The sequence below is a fragment of the Salvelinus alpinus genome, chromosome 16, assembly GCF_045679555.1.
Source record: "Salvelinus alpinus chromosome 16, SLU_Salpinus.1, whole genome shotgun sequence".
NCBI lineage: Eukaryota > Metazoa > Chordata > Actinopteri > Salmoniformes > Salmonidae > Salvelinus > Salvelinus alpinus.
Window position 1 is genome coordinate 30,121,908 of NC_092101.1, and position 18,196 is coordinate 30,140,103.

General features: G+C 43.8%; 1 protein-coding gene across 14 annotated transcripts in view; it reads right to left on the bottom strand.

Annotated features, from left to right (window-relative positions):
* LOC139541330 (nucleoprotein TPR-like) overlaps positions 1–18,196 on the bottom strand; it is a 77,022-nt gene that overhangs the window by 36,226 nt on the left and 22,600 nt on the right. For all 14 annotated transcript variants that reach the window (XR_011668331.1, XM_071345862.1, XM_071345872.1 and 11 more), the window contains exons 21-35: positions 10,635–10,801; positions 10,161–10,313; positions 9,813–9,929; positions 9,346–9,549; positions 8,921–9,108; positions 8,659–8,806; positions 8,313–8,450; positions 7,951–8,082; positions 7,595–7,725; positions 7,122–7,332; positions 6,642–6,788; positions 6,264–6,462; positions 552–748; positions 391–461; positions 76–275 (exon numbers count right to left, since the gene is read on the bottom strand). Coding sequence is in view for 13 of the 14 variants with exons in the window: in XM_071345862.1 (XP_071201963.1) it covers positions 76–275; positions 391–461; positions 552–748; positions 6,264–6,462; positions 6,642–6,788; positions 7,122–7,332; positions 7,595–7,725; positions 7,951–8,082; positions 8,313–8,450; positions 8,659–8,806; positions 8,921–9,108; positions 9,346–9,549; positions 9,813–9,929; positions 10,161–10,313; positions 10,635–10,801 (2,403 nt within the window). In the remaining variant the exon portion in view is untranslated. The remainder of the gene's footprint in view (positions 1–75; positions 276–390; positions 462–551; positions 749–6,263; positions 6,463–6,641; positions 6,789–7,121; positions 7,333–7,594; positions 7,726–7,950; positions 8,083–8,312; positions 8,451–8,658; positions 8,807–8,920; positions 9,109–9,345; positions 9,550–9,812; positions 9,930–10,160; positions 10,314–10,634; positions 10,802–18,196) is intronic.

Consider the following 18,196-nt stretch of genomic DNA (forward strand, 5'->3'; position numbering starts at 1 on the left):
AATGACCAATACTCAAATATTAATGCTATAACATTCACATCACACCAACAGTGATATTGGTTCCACAGAACTCACCTTCCTGGTTCTCCACCTGTGTGGTGGGCATGACGGTGGCAGTAGGGGTGGGGGTGGGCACGGTGGCGGGTGTGATCATGGGCCTGATGCTTGCCCGGGGGGTGGACTTGTTCCCGGGGATGGCAGGGGGCTTGCTGGGGCCTTGAGCTCCCAGAGGGGTGGGCTTGATGTTGGCAGTAGGAGGCTCAGAGGTACTGGCGCTATGGGGAAGGGGAAATACAGATGAAAACATCATTGCACAAGTTACCCAAGTGTAGTGAGTGTGTTTGCGGGGGAGAGAGAGAGTGTGTGTGTGTGTGTGTGTGTGTACTTTACCTGCCCCGGTCTGCAGCTGGGGTGGTCTTCAGTGGTCCTCGCTGCTCTGTGGTCCTCTGCTGTTCCTGAGCCTAGGTAGGAGAGGAAAAATCAATAGCAATCCAGGCTAGTCAGGTAGAAAGCACAAGTGCTCTATTGAAATATATGCCTCCATCTCTCACCTTGCTGGGACCCTGTTCAGGAGGCTCATCCCTCTGCTCTCCGTGTCTCTCCTGCTGTTCCCTCAGGTCCCGCAGCTCCCTCTCCTGGCGGCTCAGACGGCCCTCGTATTGGGACTTCAGAGCACTGACTCTGACCTCCAGCTCCTCCCTCTGCTGTTTCAGCTCCTCATTTTCCTTCTGCAGCTGGTCCTTGGAGCCTGGGGACGAGGATGGGATAGGGTCAAAAGGTCCCCCTTTTTTTGCTAACATTTCATGACAAGACAGAAAATATCAGAGATCAGCATTCACATACCGTTGCGGACAAATATATTTGCACCTTTGCACTTTTCTTAAAGCTGCAATATGTAACTTTTTGTGTGACCCGACCAAATTCACAAAAATGTGAGTGCACACTATTTCTATGCTTCTTGTTCTTAAGTTTTACTTTTGTACACCAGATTCAAAAAACTTAAGAAAAAAAGTGATATTTCACAGCAGTTTAGATGTGACAATGATTCTCTACACTATACATTGCTTGTTTTGTCAAACTGAAATTACGCAAACTATTCGATACCGGTACCCCTTGTATATATCCTCAGTATTGTTATTTTTATTGTGTTACAATTTTTCCTTTAGTTTATTTGGAAAATGTCAAAAAAGTGTAAATCTCTGCATTGGTGAAGGGCTCGTAAGTTCTACAACTGTTGTACTCGGTGCATTTAACAAACACAATTTGATTTGAAATGGCGATTTCTGAATATTGCACCTTAAAATAATTCTCTATTTCTTCTCAAATATGGTCCACACCTTGTTATTGGACAATACAGCAGAACCAAATACCTTTTTGTAAAACTTAACAAATATTAACTTTATTTAGTCAAAATGGCATGGACAAAATTATTGGCACCATAGAGCTAGTACTTGGCTGCACAGCCTTTGGCCAATATAACAGTTTAAAAATGCTTATTGTAGCCAGCAATAACCTTGCTGCACCATTCTACTGGTAATTTGTCCCACTCTTCAGCAGCAACTGCTCTAATTCTTTAATGTTTGAGGGGTTCCTAATATCTGGACTCTTCCCTGTCCACTCCAGAACAGTTCAGTGCTTCTTCTTGAACCATTCCTGGGTGCTTTTGGATGCGTGGTTGGGGTTGTTGTCCTGCTGGATGACCTTCACAATCAAATACCGACCATATTACCTCCCAAGAGAATTCTCTTTGGTTATAGTCACAGCCATGTATATTCCCCCTCAAGCCGATACCACAACGCCCCTTAAGGAACTACACTGGATTTTGTGAAAACTGGAAACCACATGTCCTGAGGGAGCATTTCTTATAGCTGGGGCCTTTAACAAAAGCAAATTTGAGGAAACCGCTACCGAAGTTCTAACACATTGCCTCTAGTACTCGCCCTTCAAAAACTCTCGACCATTGTTAGTCTCCCTTCCCGGGATGGCTACAAGTCCCTCTCTTGCCCCCCTTCGGCAAATCAGATCACGACTCCATTCTACTCCTCCCTTCCGACAGGCAGAAACTCAAAACAGGAAGTACCCGTGCTAAGGTCTATTCAACACTGGTCCGACCAATCGGAATACATACTTCAAGATTGTTTTGATCACGCGGACTGGGATATGTTACGGGTAGCTTCTGAGAATAACACTGACACGGTGACTGAGTTCATCTATTAAAACCTAGCCAAACCAAAAACCGTGCATAGATGGCAGCATTCGCGCAAAACTGAAAACGCGAACCACCGCATTTAACCACGGCAAGGTGACTGGGAATATGGTTGAATACAAACAGCGCAGTTTTGCCCTCCGTAAGGCAATCAAGTACAGAGAGAACGTGGAGTCGCAATTCAATGGTTCAGACACAACGTATGTGGCAGGGAATCAGTGCCACAGATGCGGCTCACTCCTGAGGACTGTGGGCTCTTGTTCTCTGTGGCTGACGTCAGTAAGACATTTCACTTCTTATGGCTGGGGGGCAGTATTGAGTAGCTTGGATGAATAAGGTGCCCAGAGTAAACTTCCTGCTACTCAGGCCCAGAAGGAAATATATGCATATTATTAGTAGTATTGGAGAGAAAACACTCTTAAGTTTCTAAAACTGTTTGAATGTCTGTGAGTATAACAGAACTCATATGGCAGGCAAAAACCTGAGAAAAAATCCAACCAGGAAGTGGGAAACCTGAGGTTCGTAGTTTTTCAACTCTTTGCCTATCCAAGATAGTGTAGATTTGGTCCGATTGCACTTCCTACGGCTTCCACTAGATGTCAACAAACAGTCTTTAGAACCTTGTTTGAGGCTTCTACTGTGAAGGGGGAGAGAATGAGAGCCGTTTCAACCAGAGGTCTGGCAGAGTGCCATGAGCCTAATTAAGCGTGTTAACCCTCGCAAGACTGCCGGCCAAGACGGCATCCCTAGCCACGTCCTCAGGGCATGCGCAGACCAGATGGCTGGAGTGTTTACAAACATATTCAATCTCTCCTTATCCCAGTCTAAGTGACAATCGCCGCATAGCACTCACTTCTGTCATCATGAAGTGCTTTGAGAGGCTAGTTAAGGATCATATCATCTCCACCTTAACTGAAACCCTAGACCCACTTCAATTTGCATACCGCCCTAATAGATCCACAGACGATGCAATCGCCATCTTACTGCACACTGCCCTATACCATCTGGACAAGAGGAATACCTATGTAAGAATGCTGTTCATTGACTATAGCTCAGCATTATGCTCGGGGGCCTGGGTCTGAACCCCGCCCTGTGCAACTGGGTTCTGGACTTCCTGACGGGCCGTCCCCAGGTGGTGAAGGTAGGCAACAACACTTCCACTATGCTGAACCTCAACACGGACCTCACAAGGGTACGTGCTCAGCCCCCTCCTGTACTCCCTGTTCACCCATGACTGTGTGGCCATGTACGCCTCCAACTCAATCATCCCTGGCAGAGTGGTGCCAGGAAAATAACCTCTCCCTCAACAAAACTAAAGGAGCTGATCGTGGACTTCAGGAGACAGCAGAGAACATGCCCCCATCCACATCGACGGGGCCACAGTGGAGAAGGTGAAAAGCTTTAAGTTCCTCTGCGTACACATCATTGATAACCTGAAATGGTCCACACACACAGACCGTGTGGTGAAGGAGCAACTGTGCCTCTTCAACCTCAGAAGGCTGAAGAAATTCAGCTTGGCCCCTAAGACCCCCACAAACTATTACAGATGCACCATTGAGAGCATCCTGTCGGACTGTATCAACGCCTGACACGGCAACTGTACCGCCTGCAACCGCAGGGCTCTCCAGAGAGTAGTGCGGTCTGCCAAACACATTACCGTGGGCACAGTGCCTGCCCTCCAGGACACCTACATCATCCGATGTCACAGGAAGGCCAAATAGATCATCAAGGACATAAACCTCCCGAGCCACGGCCTGTTCACCCAGCTATCATCCAGAAGGCAAGTTCAGTACAGGTGCATCAAAGCTGGGACCAAGAGACTGAAAAACAGCTTCCACCAGACTGGGGCAGCAGCGTAGCCTAGTGGTTAGAGCGTTGGACTAGTAACCGAAAGGTTGCAAGATCAAATCCCTGAGCTGACAAGGCAGTCATTGAAAATAAGAATTTGTTCTTAACTGACTTGCCTAGTTAAATAGAGCTAAAATAAAAACAAATAAATAAATAGCCATCACTAGCCGGCCTCCAGCTAGTACACTGCCCTTAGTCATGGTCGCTAGCCGGCTACCACCGAGTTACTCAACCCTGCACCTTAGAGGCTGCTGCCCCATGTACATAGACATGGAACACTGGTCACTTGAATAATGTTTACATACTGTTTCTCTAATTTCATTTGAATATACTGTATTCTAGTCAATGCCACTCCGACATTTCTCATTCTAATTTCTTAATTCCATTCTTTAGATTGTGTATTGTTAGATACTACTGCACTGTAGCATTTTGCTACACCCGCAATATCATCTGCTGTGCCATATGTATGCGACCAATAAAATCTTATTTGATTTGAAGCACAACCTTTGATAAAGAGCCCGTTTTTGGACACTGGGTTGAACATTGCACTCCAAAATATCTTGATATTCTGCTGATTCCATGTCTTGTACACATTCAAGGTCCCCAGTACCATAAGCAGCAAAGCAAGCCCACAGCATTATCAAACCTCCCCATGTTTGGTTGTAGGGAGGGGGTTATAATCTTTGAACGCTTAATTTGGTCATTGGTAAAAAGAAGTCCCCACTGCTGAAGGAGACAAGAAAGCCTGAGTGAACTTCTCAAAAACCCACCCAAACAAGCCTAAATCCTGGGGGAAATGTTCTGCGGACCAATATATCAAAATTACAGCTCTTTGGTAATACAGATCACTGCTGTGGGGATATCCATCACCTCTGGTGAGCCATCAGGGACACCGGCCCCCCATGTTAGGGTCCTGTTAACTCGGGCTAGCTTGGCATGCTAGCCTGCGACGGAGGCTCTTCACAGTGAAGAGGGCACAGTGTAGACAGGAGCCAGGGAAGGCTAAAGCTTCCTGGAAATGTTGCAGCCCAAGGCAAGCGTAGCACACTGAGTGGGTGTCTTTGGCCGATGTCTTGTTTCCACAGGAGCAGATTCGTGCAGGGAGCTTTTCCTCGTTTGGGGTGGGAGATGCTTTTGTCGCCATAGCTTGGGTACTATGTTTTTAGCTGTCAGAAAAAAAAAACTAGCTCGGTAGGCTAGTCCAATAACCCACTAATCACTAGCCATCTCTGATGGCGGCACTCGGTGTGATGGCCGGATACCGTTTCCGAAACAGGTCAGAAAAGATAGCTCAGTGTAGCTAATAAACTTTTCTTGTTGAAGTAAAACTACCAAAGCTAGCTACCGGTGGCTAGCTTGCTAACGACTAGTCACTGTTTGGATACAGCTAACTTGGTCGTGAACGAGTTACCCGTTCCTCCCTCAAATAATTTCCCTCTAACTATGGTGAAGGAAAATTGTCACTGCCGCTCAGTCCTGAGAATAGCACCCGGTGAGCGAGTTGTAAGCACACGTCTGTAAACAGTTAAGCTAGTTCTGGAAAACGCAGTCGTCGTGTCGAGGTAAGCTTTCTAATGAAAAGCGAGAAGAGGTGTTTGAATGACTCAGATACTGGGTTGGACTTTTTGTAGGGTAGGAGGGACACCCTTCCCAGACGCACACGTCATCTCGACATCCAGCCAATAATGGCTGGCGTAGTGTAATAAAGGCTGCTGACGAATACGCTGGGGGAATATCCCATAAGTGAAATACCGAAACAAATACTTGAAAGAAAACAGCAGTTGATGTAGGGCACCTCTCAAAAATGTAAGAATTATAGCCGTTTGCTTCTGAAGAGTGGGCCAAATTGCTAGTGGAAAGGTGCAGCAGGCTCATTTGTCTGCAGTAATCTTGCCCAAAGGCTGTGCAACCAAGTACAAGCTCCAGGGTGCCAATTACTTAAAAAATAAAGACAACTAGCATGGACTAAATAAAAATTCTAAACTTAATTTCACAAAAATAAAATTGGTTATGCAATGCTGAAGATCCAATAACAAGGTGTGGAGACCAAAAGTGTTTTCAATTGCAACTTATTTTAGAAGAAAAAGTGAATAATTTAAGAAAAGTGCAAGGGTGGCAAAATATTTGGCCGCAACTGTATACTTCATTGGAAACCTCAGCCACACTCAAGCTTGAGCCACAGTCAGGTTTGTCTGGCCTGGCCTCTTACCCATAAGCTGGTTGATCCTCTGCTTGGCCCCGACAAAAGCCTTCCTGGTCTTCTCCTCCTTCTCAGCCATCTGCTGTCTGAGGGTGTCCTCCTGTGAGGCCTTCTCCTGCAGCTCCTGTCTCAGCCTGGTCAGCTCTGTCTGCAGCCTGGAGGCCTGCTCCTGCGACCCGCGCACCTCCGCCTCACTCTCACCCACCGCCTGAGAGGAACACACCATGGTTTGTGTTGGGAATATGGTTTTATACAACCAGGTACCTTTACCACCCTTTCTGAGCCAGTGTTTCTCTTAACCCTCTGCCCAATAGGCATTTACAATTTTGGTGAAAGTTATTGTGGATGTTGCCTGGAAAAAAAGTATAGGGAAAACACTGCTCTGACCTTGTTGAGGTTGTCCAGCTGTCCCTCCAGGTCTTTGGTCCGGGTCTCAGCCTGTCCCAAGGAGTCCTTCAGACCCTGGAACTCCTGGGCTGAGGCCTGCTGGGCCTCCTGCTCCTGGGCTGGGGTGGACGCTGCCTCAAACACCATCTGGAGAGGAGATCAGTCCAACACTGAATACATTATGGCAGAATTCACACACTGGGAATGTCTATTTAAATCAAGGACATCAGGTTAGACATTGAGTGTTCAACTTGATCCCACCTAGACCAGCACATTTGTTATTCAATGACAACATGAGTAAGGGTATTATTAGTTTCATGAGAAAACAATTGAGATTAATCTTGTTCTGAATCTTGGGAGTCTAAGTGAATTCAAGGCTGTGTTTCATGAAACAGCTTAGTTACAAATCAATATATATATATTTTTTTTACTTTGCCCTGTACAAAACCAGAACAGGTACCAGGTGTTTCACCAACTGACCTTGTCGTGCTCCACCTTGAGCTCCTCATACTGTGTCTTGTAGCGGCGTCCGATCTTCTTGACCTGAGTGATGGTGCGTAACTTCTCCTGGTTGTCCAGGTTCTTGGCCTCCACACTCCTCCTCAGAGCATCCCTCTCATAGCTCACCTTCCCCAGACCCTCACGCAGCATCTGCACCTGGCTCTGCAGGGACGTCACCGAGCCACCACTCCTACAGGGAGATCATACATTAATATAAAACATCCCAAAATACTTTTTATAGTACAATCAGCAGATTCTCAATTTTTATGTCTTGCGTTGCTTGCCAATTCATTGTGTAGCATGGTGCTTTTCAATGAGGAGCCTATTTTGTAATTCAGCTTCCTGGCTGTCGTTGGTACCATGTAATAACAGAAAAGTCCAACTGAGCGATATTCAGTTTTGGATTCCAGGCTATATATTGTGTTTGTATTACAGACTAGGCTAACTCTCACCTGGCCACCTCAGCCTTGAGTCTGCCCGTCTCCTCAGTGAGCTGCTGGATGCGTTTGAGGTGAGCCTCCTTCTCAGAGTGGAGACGCTTGTACTCCTCTGGGTCTGTGTCCTTCTGCTGGCTCACCAGGTGCTATAAGGTCACACAGGAGTTAAACAGAACACATTACGTTTCAAATCCAAAGTCAATAAACAGGCTTTCGGACCTTAGACAAACTGTGAGTCACAAGGAATCGTACTTTGAGAATGTTTTTATAGTTTTATTTGGGGTGGGGGTATTTGTTTTCTGTCATTGAGTAATATCTCATGGGTATGTTATAATATGATTGAGGCAAATTGTGTAAGGAACAACACTAACCTGTGTTCTGGCCTTCCAGCGTTTGATGTCCTCTTCCAGAATCCTCTTCTCTGCTTGCAGCATGCCGCTCTTCTCACTCAGTTCAGCGTTGGACTCCTGCACGGGCATTATGTCCGACTCCAGCTTACGCACCTGACAGACAGGGAGAGAGATATGAAGAAAATGTCAATCAAAACAGAAAAAAAAAGAAAAAAAAATGTATTTTTTAATTTAAGTCGGCCTCTTGCCTAAAACAATTTGGTCCCCAAAAAAGGGACCAAATTCACAGAAGGTTTCCAGAGAAAAATGACTTAAGATAGGGTTTTGTTATCACAACCAAAGGTTGGTGCTTTGACACTGAGAAAGTAAACCTGCTGTCTTACTTTAGCCTGTGTCTGCTGGAGCTCCTGCTCCATCCTCTCCTTCTCCTCCCTCAGCATCTTGTTGGTCTCCATCAGGACACTCATGGTCTCAGTCTTCTTCATCAGCTCATCGTGCTTAGCCAGGGTCTTAGCTGTCACCTGGGGTCAGGGGTTAAAGATCATAAGCAGCACTGAGATATTATCATCTTAAACTGCCCTCTCACCCACACCCTCTCCATTTATGAACAAAATCCGTTTTTCCACTCTCCATTGAATGGGCATTTTAGTCTAGGAAAGGCTTAACCTGGGTCCAGGAAACTACCCTATGAAGCCATAAATCATTGGCTGTCCATAGTGTCCAGCTCACCTGCATTCGCTCTCTCTCAGCACTAAGGCTCTCCTGTAGTTCTCTCAGCTCTCTCTCCAGGTGCTCCACTCTCAGCCTATGACGAAGACTCTCTCCTTGGGCCACCTCGAATCGAGACTCCGCTATCTCCTTCTCTCGGCGCACAAACCTGCAGCGTGACAGGGAGGGGACAGAGGATATGATGAGAAAAAAGGGTGTTGTAGGAGTGAAGTAATTGCGTGAAATTGGATTTAAAATGGGGGTGGGGAAGAGAGACCATTACCTGAGTATCTCAAGGACCTGGTCCTGAGACTTGCCTTCCTCCGTGAGGGAGATGTTCAGAGGGCTCTCGTTGGCCTGGCGCTGCAGGGTGGCGGCCATCTTGCAGCTCATGGTCTGAATCTGTTCATGGAGGAGGCTGTTCTGCCTCTGCAGCTCCTCAGAACGAGACACCACCTTAGACATCTCCTCCTGACAGAGAGAGTTCATGCACATTACAGCCTTGTGGTGCACACCAACTATGTAAACTGTACAACCCTTGCAAAAGTGAGTGGCAGTTTACAATCACTAGCTAGCTTCCAACAAGTATAAGAATATATTTTACACTATCACCATCTACACTTCTAACCATTTGCCACCAACACCATATCTATTATTCATAATATAAGCATCTCCTTTGACTGCAATCAATCGACTGCAAATACATACCTTGAGGATCCTCTCCTGTTCTTCCCAGGAGACTCTGGCCTCCAGCAGCTGAGCAGAGGCTCTCTGGGCCCTCTCCTCCAGCTGCTGTCTGAGCGTGGCTGCCTGCAGGGCCTGGGCCTTGGCTGCCTGGAGGGCCTCCACGTCTGCAGCGTGGAGCATCATCTCACGCTCATACTTATCCTGTGCCTCCGACGCCAGCTTGGCCTTGGAAGGGGAGAAGACCAGCATTATAGACAAGCTTTAGCTGACCTTCTAGCTGGAATGCAATACATAATGTAGTTGATATGGATGTATGAACCAGTATCACAGTTTACATGGTTAGCGACAATCAAGCTAGGTAATGCTCTATAGCAAGCATGCGGAAAACAAGGTAGCAAATAGCTTTGTCAGATAAGCCATATGAAAAGTTGGGACACCACTGCAACAAGATAAGGGCCAATTAGCCACAGCCCACTTCTCCCTCTCACCTGCTCCTGGCTGTCCAGCATGGCCTGCTGTTCCTGGGCTGCTACCACTGCCGCCATCTGTAGAGCCTCCTGGTGGTCCGCCTGCACACTGCTCAGATTCCTCCTCAGCACAGCCACCTGACACACACAGGGATAAGGAAAACAGAAATTTAGAAATTAAATGTGTGGAACAATGGGGACCCACGCATTGTGTGAACCCAGCACCTACGTGCGCACTGGATGTGGTTAAATAATACAGAACGCATCAGCTACCATTTGAGCTATACAGTGTGGAAATGTTCCCTTAATAGTCATAATAAAGCACTGTAAGGGAATAGATGTTTAGCAATGGTCCTCTCTGCATCATACCTGCTGCTCCACGGAGGCCAGGGCTTTCATCTTCTCCTCCTGTAGGCCCTGCTTCTCCTTCTCTGCCTCCAGGAGCTTTTTCTCCAACTGACGGTGCTGCTCCTGGGCTTCCTTCACACGCTCCTCAATGGCAGACCGAGCCTGCTCTGTCACCTAGAGAGACGAGGGAGAGAGTGCCAGAGGGATTTAAGACTGTGCTGTTTATGATAGCGGTCTGAATAAGGGTATGAGGGATATGGTTTGAGGACTAAAGTTGGAAGGTCATGGTGTTTTTTTTATAACTTAGTCATTTTTATGTCTCTGCATACATTATGAAGAAGTTAAAAGTTGTTTCGTGAGCCAATACTAACAAGCATTAGCGCAATGACTGGAAGTCTACATACAGTACAATGGTATCCATGAGTATCCTACTAAGGGCTTAGGGGCCAGGGTAATATCCTACTAAGGACTTATGGGCCAGGGTGGAGTAATGACCTGCATCTCCTTGTCCAGGGACTCCTCTAGGCTCTGGGCCATGGCTCTGTACAGTTCCATGCTGGATGTGGCTGTCCTCAGCTGCTCTGTCAGCTCCTCTGCCAGTGTCTCTGCCTGCTTCAGGCGGCCACGCAGATCCTCAGAGTCCACTTCTGAAACCTGGAGACCTTGAGGGGTGGGGAGTTAAGAGGTGAGGGGGAAAGATGAAAAGATGAGGTGAGGAGAGGTAAGTGTCACAGACAGAGCACAGCTAGCATGGGCAGCATAGAACGAGAACCCTAATAAAACCTTGATAACACCGCTAATGGTGCATGCTCCAGAACACACCCTCCAGGACTGTTTCAGGGTTTTATTTAGCCTGTTTTACTACATTTCCTATAAAATGTCATAAGACAAACTAATGAAAGCATAGCTGTAGACACTGACCTATAGCTACATGGAAAACTAGGACACATCCCACAGCTTTAAGCCTTTTCTCAATAGGGGGGCGCCATTTCCACTTTGTAAAAATTCGTTACCAAATTAAACTGCCTCATACTCAATTCTTGCTCGTACAATATGCATATTATTATTACTATTGGATAGAAAACCCTCTCTAGTTTCTAAAACCGTTTGAATTATATCTGTGAGTAAAACAGAACTCATTTTGCAGCAAACTTCCTGTCAGGAAGTGAAAAATCTGAAATCGGGGGCTCTGTTCCAGGGTCAGTTTATTAATTTGCATGTAATCTATGGGTCGACATGCACTGCATACGCCTTCCCCTAGATGTCAGTAAGCAGTGAGAATTGGAATGGGGTGTCTAGGTAGATCTGAGGCCGTACAAAAGCTCTTGGAACCGGGTGTGCAGTCTTTTCAACGTTCGTCATGGCGCAAGACAGACCTCAGGATTGCATTCTGAAAAGCTCTCGTTATAGGCGTTAGATATATCCGGCTCTGATTTTATTCGACTGTCTTACTTTAGCCTGTGTCTGCTTATTCGAAAAACATCATAATGTAGTTATTTTAAACCGAGTTATATCAGTTTATATCAGTATATTGCGATTTTCGGTATTTTATTTGTGCTGCGTTATGGTGAGTTGGACACGTCTTCGCCACATGGCTAATGTTTGTGGCTAATTCCAAAGTTGAAGACGACAATCTACAACCGAGCAACGATTATTCTGGACAAAGGACAACTTGCACAAGATTCTGATGGAAGCTCATCAAATAATAAGAACTATTTATGATGTTAATTCGTATTTCTGTTGAAAAATGTTAAACTATTATTAATTTCGGTGCGGTCTCGCTTTAACGCACGCTGTATGTCGTAGTAACGTTAATTTTAAAAATCTAACACAGCGGTTGCATTAAGAACTAATGTATCTTTCATTTGCTGTCCAACCTGTATTTTTTAGTCAAGTTTATGATTAGTTATTGATTAGATTAGGTGCCTCTCCCAAGATTTCTCCCGACATTTTGTTTGCATTTTGGCTACTATTCATATTGTATAACCACGATTTGTGCCGCTAAATATGCACATTTTCGAACAAAACATATATGTATTGTGTAATTTGATGTTATAGGACTGTCATCTGAAAATGTTTGAGAAGGTTAGTGAAAAAATTAATATATTTTGCTGGTTTATTCGTTATCGCTACTGTTGGCTTGAATCAATGGTGTTGTGTGGTTGGCTATTGTAGTAAGCTAATATAATGCTAAATTGTGTTTTCGCTGTAAAACACTTAAAAAATCTGAAATATTGGCTGGATTCACAAGATGTTTGTCTTGAATTTGCTGTACACCGTGTATTTTTCATAAATGTTTTATGATGAGTATTTAGGTATTTCATGTTGGTTTCTGTAGTTATTCTAGCTGCTTTGGTGAGACTTGTGATGGTGGCTGCAATGTAAAACTATGATTTATACCTGAAATATGCACATTTTTCTAACAAAACATATGCTATACAATAAATCTGTTATAGGACTGTCATCTGATGAAGTTGTTTCTTGGTTAGTGACTATTTATATCTTTATTTGGTCGAATTTGTGATAGCTACCTATGCAGTAAAAAAATCGTGGAAAATCGTGGTTAGCTAATAGAAACACATAGTGTTTTCCCTGTAAAACATTTTAAAAATCAGAAATGATGGCTGGATTCACAAGATGTGTATCTTTCATCTGGTGTCTTGGACTTGTGATTTCATGATATTTAGATGCTAATATTTACTTGTGGCGCTATGCTAGGCTATGCTAGTCAGCTTTTTTACTGATGAGGGTGCTCCCGGATCCGGGATGAGTACCAAGTAAAAGTTAATAAGGAAACATGCTAACAAACGTTTCTGCTATGAAACTAAATAACTGCACTCTGACCCACAACATATTTGTAGTGATGCACCGAAATTACATCTTTCCTTGCCAAAAAACCCGATAATCGATATTTAATTTTAGCTGCCTTTTAAAATCATTCTAGTACAGTTAAATAGTTTACACAAACAGGCAGCGGTCCAAGGCACTGCATCTCAGTGCAAGAGGCGTCACTACAGTCCCTGGTTCGAATCCAGGCTGTATCACATCCAACCGTGATTGGGAGTCCCATAAGACGGCGCACAATTGGCCCAGCGTCGTCTGGGTTCGGCCGGGGTAGGCCGTCATTGTAAATAAGAATTTGTTAACTGACTTGCCTAGTTAAATAAAAGGCTACACACACACACACACAGACCAAAACGCAATTTTGTTGGCATGTACGCATGTCCCCATTACCAGTAAAACATAATCAAAACCTATTTCTTTCACTTACTTGTTGTTTCGTTGTTCAGTCGTATCATTCTCAATCAGGATTTCTATGGAACGCCGTTTGGGTCTTTGCATGTCAAAAAAAAGCTTGTTGACTAATCAGGACCTAAATATGACTGCACGTCACAATTTAACGCATTCATAAATGTTTTATGTAGTTATTACACAATCACTCGTATTTCAAAAGTCACAACGATATGTATGCTATGATGCTGGTAAAGTTGTCTCGCGCACCTACAGTGCTGGTCATAAAAAAAAGCTAGCTAGCTCATGGATGCAAACAATGTTCTTCCCCAAAAACGACAATCTGTTTCAGTAGCTATCCGTTAGCTAGCTAACTATATAGCTAGGTGTCATCTAAAATAACCCTAATTTAGAAGACAGTTCTTATTTGATTAACCTGTTTGGGATAGGGGGCAGCACTTTCACGTTCGGATGAAAAGCGCGCCCAGAGTAAACTGCCTGCTACTCGGGCCCAGAAGCTAATATATGCATATTATTAGTCGATTTGGATAGAAAACACTCTGAAGTTTCTAAAACTGTTTGAATGATATCTGAGTATAACAGAACTCATATGGCAGGCAACAAACCTGAGAAAGATTTCCCACTTCCTGGTTGGATTTGAGGTTTGTAGTTTTTCAAGTCATTGCCTTTCGAATATACACTGTCTATGGGGTCATATTGCATATTCCTAAGGCATCCACTAGATGTCAACAGTCTTTAGAACCTTGTTTCAGGCTTCTACTGTGAAGGGGGAGAGAATAAGAGCTGTTTGGCTAAGAGGTCTGGCAGAATGCCATGAACTAAGTCATGCGTGCGGCCGAGAGAGTGAGCTGCGTTCCATTTCATTTCTAAAGACAAAGGAATTGTTCGGTTGAAACATTATTGAAGATTTATGATAAAAACATCCTAAAGATTGATTCTATACATCGTTTGACATGTTTCTACGAACTGTAATAGAAAGCTTTTGACTGTCTGGACTTGTCCGCGCCTTGTGAATTTCGATTGGTGAACTAAACGCTGTAACAAAAAGGAGGTATTTGGACATAAAGATTAACTTTATCGAACAAAACGAACATTTATTGTGGAACTGGGATTCTTGGGAGTTCATTCTGATGAAGATCAACGGTAAGTGAATAATTTTAACGCTATTTCTGACTTTTACTGACTCCACAACATGGCGGGTATCTGTATGGCTTGTTTTTGTGGCTTATCGCTGTACTCAGATTATTGCATGGTGTGCTTTTTCCGTAAAGCTTTTTTGAAATCTGACACAGCGGTTGCATTAAGGAGAAGTATATCTTTAATTGTATGCATAAGACTTGTATCTTTTATCAAAGTTTATGAGTATTTCTGTAAATTGATGTGGCTCTCTGCAAATTCGCCGGATGTTTGAGGCACAACATTACTGAACATAACGCGCCAATGTAAACTGAGATTTTTGGATATAAATATGAACTTTATCGAACAAAACATACATGTATTGTGGAACATGAAGTCCTATGAGTGCCATCTGATGAAGATCAAAGGTTAGTGATTCATTTTCTCTATTTCTGCTTTTTGTGACTCTCTTTGGCTGGAAAATGGCTGTATGTTTTTCTGTGACTTGGCGCTGACCTAACATAATCGAATGGTGTGCTTTCGCTGTAAAGCCTTTTTGAAATCGGACACGATGGCTAGATTAACAAGTTAAGCTTTAATTTGGTGTATAGCACTTGTGAATGTATGAAAGTAAAATATTTCTAAAAAATATTTTTGAATTTCGCGCTCTGCCATTTCAGCGGATGTTGGCTAGGGATCTAGCCTTAAGAAGTTTTAATGGTGGTCCGACTCATCTATGTGAAGCTAGCCACAATAGGGATTGGCCACAACAGGGGACTTGCAGTTAGCCTTCAAAATAAAAGTATGTCATTGACAGTGATGCAAATGAATACAAATAGTAGAATTATGCCATTATTGAATAGATCATGCTAAACGAGGTTGGAATGTTATTTAAAAGCAACAAAAGACAATGACAAAAATCTGTTGAAATCACACCGGATGTATTATACTTTAGAATTGCACTGGGGGCGGCAGGTAGCCTAGTGGTTAGAGCGTTGGACTAGTAACCGAAAGGTTGCAAGATCAACTCCCTGAGCTGACAAGCTAAAAATCTGTAGTTCTGCCCCTGAACAAGGCAGTTAACCCACTGTTCCTAGGCCGTCATTGAAAATAAGAATTTGTACTTAACTGACTTGCCTAGTTAAATAAAGGTAAAAAAAATTATATATATATATACAGTGGGGAGAACAAGTATTTGATACACTGCCGATTTTGCAGGTTTTCCTACTTACAAAGCATGTAGCGGTCTGTAATTTTTATCATAGGTACACTTCAATTGTGAGAGACGGAATCTAAAACAAAAATCCAGAAAATCACATTATATGATTTTTACGTAATTAATTTGCATTTTATTGCATGACATAAGTATTTGATCACCTACCAACCAGTAAGAATTCCAGCTCTCACAGACCTGTTAGTTTTTCTTTAAGAAGCCCTCCTGTTCTCCACTCATTACCTGTATTAACTGCACCTGTTTGAACTCGTTACCTGTATAAAAGACACCTGTCCACACACTCAATCAAACAGACTCCAACCTCTCCACAATGGCCAAGACCAGAGAGCTCTGTAAGGACATCAGGGATAAAATTGTAGACCTGCACAAGGCTGGGATGGGCTACAGGACAATAGGCAAGCAGCTTGGTGAGAAGGCAACAACTGTTGGCTCAATTATTAGAAAATGGAAGAAGTTCAAGATGATGGTCAATCACCCTCGGTCTGGGGCTCCATGTAAGATCTCACCTCGTGGGGCTACAATGATCATGAGGAAGGTGAGGGATCAGCCCAGAACTACACGGCAGGACCTGGTCAATGACCTGAAGAGAGCTGGGACCACAGTCTCAAAGAAAACCATTAGTAACACACTACGCCGTCATGGATTAAAATCCTGCAGCGCACGCAAGGTCCCCCTACTCAAGCCAGCGCATGTCCAGGCCCGTCTGAAGTTTGCCAATGACCATCTGGATGATCCAGAGGAGGAATGGGGGAAGGTCATGTGGTCTGATGAGACAAAAACAGAGCTTTTTGGTCTAAACTCCGCTCGCCGTGTTTGGAGGAAGAAGAAGGATGAGTACAACCCCAAGAACACCATCCCAACCGTGAAGCATGGAGGTGGAAACATCATTCTTTGGGGATGCTTTTCTGCAAAGGGGACAGGACGACTGCACCGTATTTAGGGGAGGATGGATGGGGCCATGTATCGCGAGATCTTGGCCAACAACCTCCTTCCCTCAGTAAGAGCATTGAAGATGGGTCGTGGCTGGGTCTTCCAGCATGACAACGACCCGAAACACACAGCCAGGGCAACTAAGGAGTGGCTCCGTAAGAAGCATCTCAAGGTCCTGGAGTGGCCTAGCCAGTCTCCAGACCTGAACCCAATAGAAAATCTTTGGAGGGAGCTGAAAGTCCGTATTGCCCAGCAACAGCCCCAAAACCTGAAGGATCTGGAGAAGGTCTGTATGGAGGAGTGGGCCAAAATCCCTGCTGCAGTGTGTGCAAACCTAGTCAAGAACTACAGGAAACATATGATCTCTGTAATTGCAAACAAAGGTTTCTGTACCAAATATTAAGTTCTGCTTTTCTGATGTATCAAATACTTATGTCATGCAATAAAATGCAAATTAATTACTTAAAAATCATACAATGTGATTTTCTGGATTTTTGTTTTAGATTCCGTCTCTCACAGTTGAAGTGTACCTATGATAAAAATTACAGACCTCTACATGCTTTGTAAGTAGGAAAACCTGCAAAATCGGCAGTGTATCAAATACTTGTTCTCCCCACTGTATATATATATATATATATATATATATATATATATATATATATATATATATATATATATATACACACTTATTTCACTGTACAGCCTTACCTATGGATTGTGGATCAATGACATGGGGTACCAGTCTACTCAGTGAGACACAGAACATTAGCATCGTAGCTTTTATTGCGGGACTCTGAAACCACTGTGAATTGAGACACATTTATTGTCAACCTGTCTATTGGAACACTATTCGAGGAAAAACAATACTGCAATACTGCGTGGATGTTTGGAGTCTGCGGACTCTGAGGAGGACGTTGGGGGAAAAATATATTGGGTATTGAGTAGACTGATCCCCAATCTTTAGGTAAAGATGTACAGTGCAATATGAATGACTGGGGAGGTGACTTCAGTCATGCGATAAGAGCTATGAGCTACAATGCTCATATTTGCGTCAACTCTTCACAGTTGTGTTTTTTTGGTGTCACAGAGTAGATTGATATTCCATTGATTCACATTCCAACCTTGTTTAACATTATCAAGTCTAAATATGGCATGATTCCACCAATTCTAACCTTCTGCATCACTTTCAAAAAGGTACTTTTCAATTTGAAGGTAAACAGCAAATTCCACTATTGTGCCTAATCCTTATTGTGGCTAGCTTCACAACACATAACCTGGTATGGTCGAGCCTCACTAGCCAGATGAAGCTAGCTGGCTACTTATAATGTTAGCTTTGGGCAACAGGGTTAAGTAGCTAGCTAACGTTAGCTTTGGGCAACAGGGTTAAGTAGCTGGCTAGCTATTTATTTACATGAACCGAAGTTAAATTTCAATAGGCGAACAACAATACTTACAAGGATTCCTAAATCATTGCTAAGAATAATGAAAATGACTGCAGTTTCAACTGGTCATTGTTTTTCAGGCT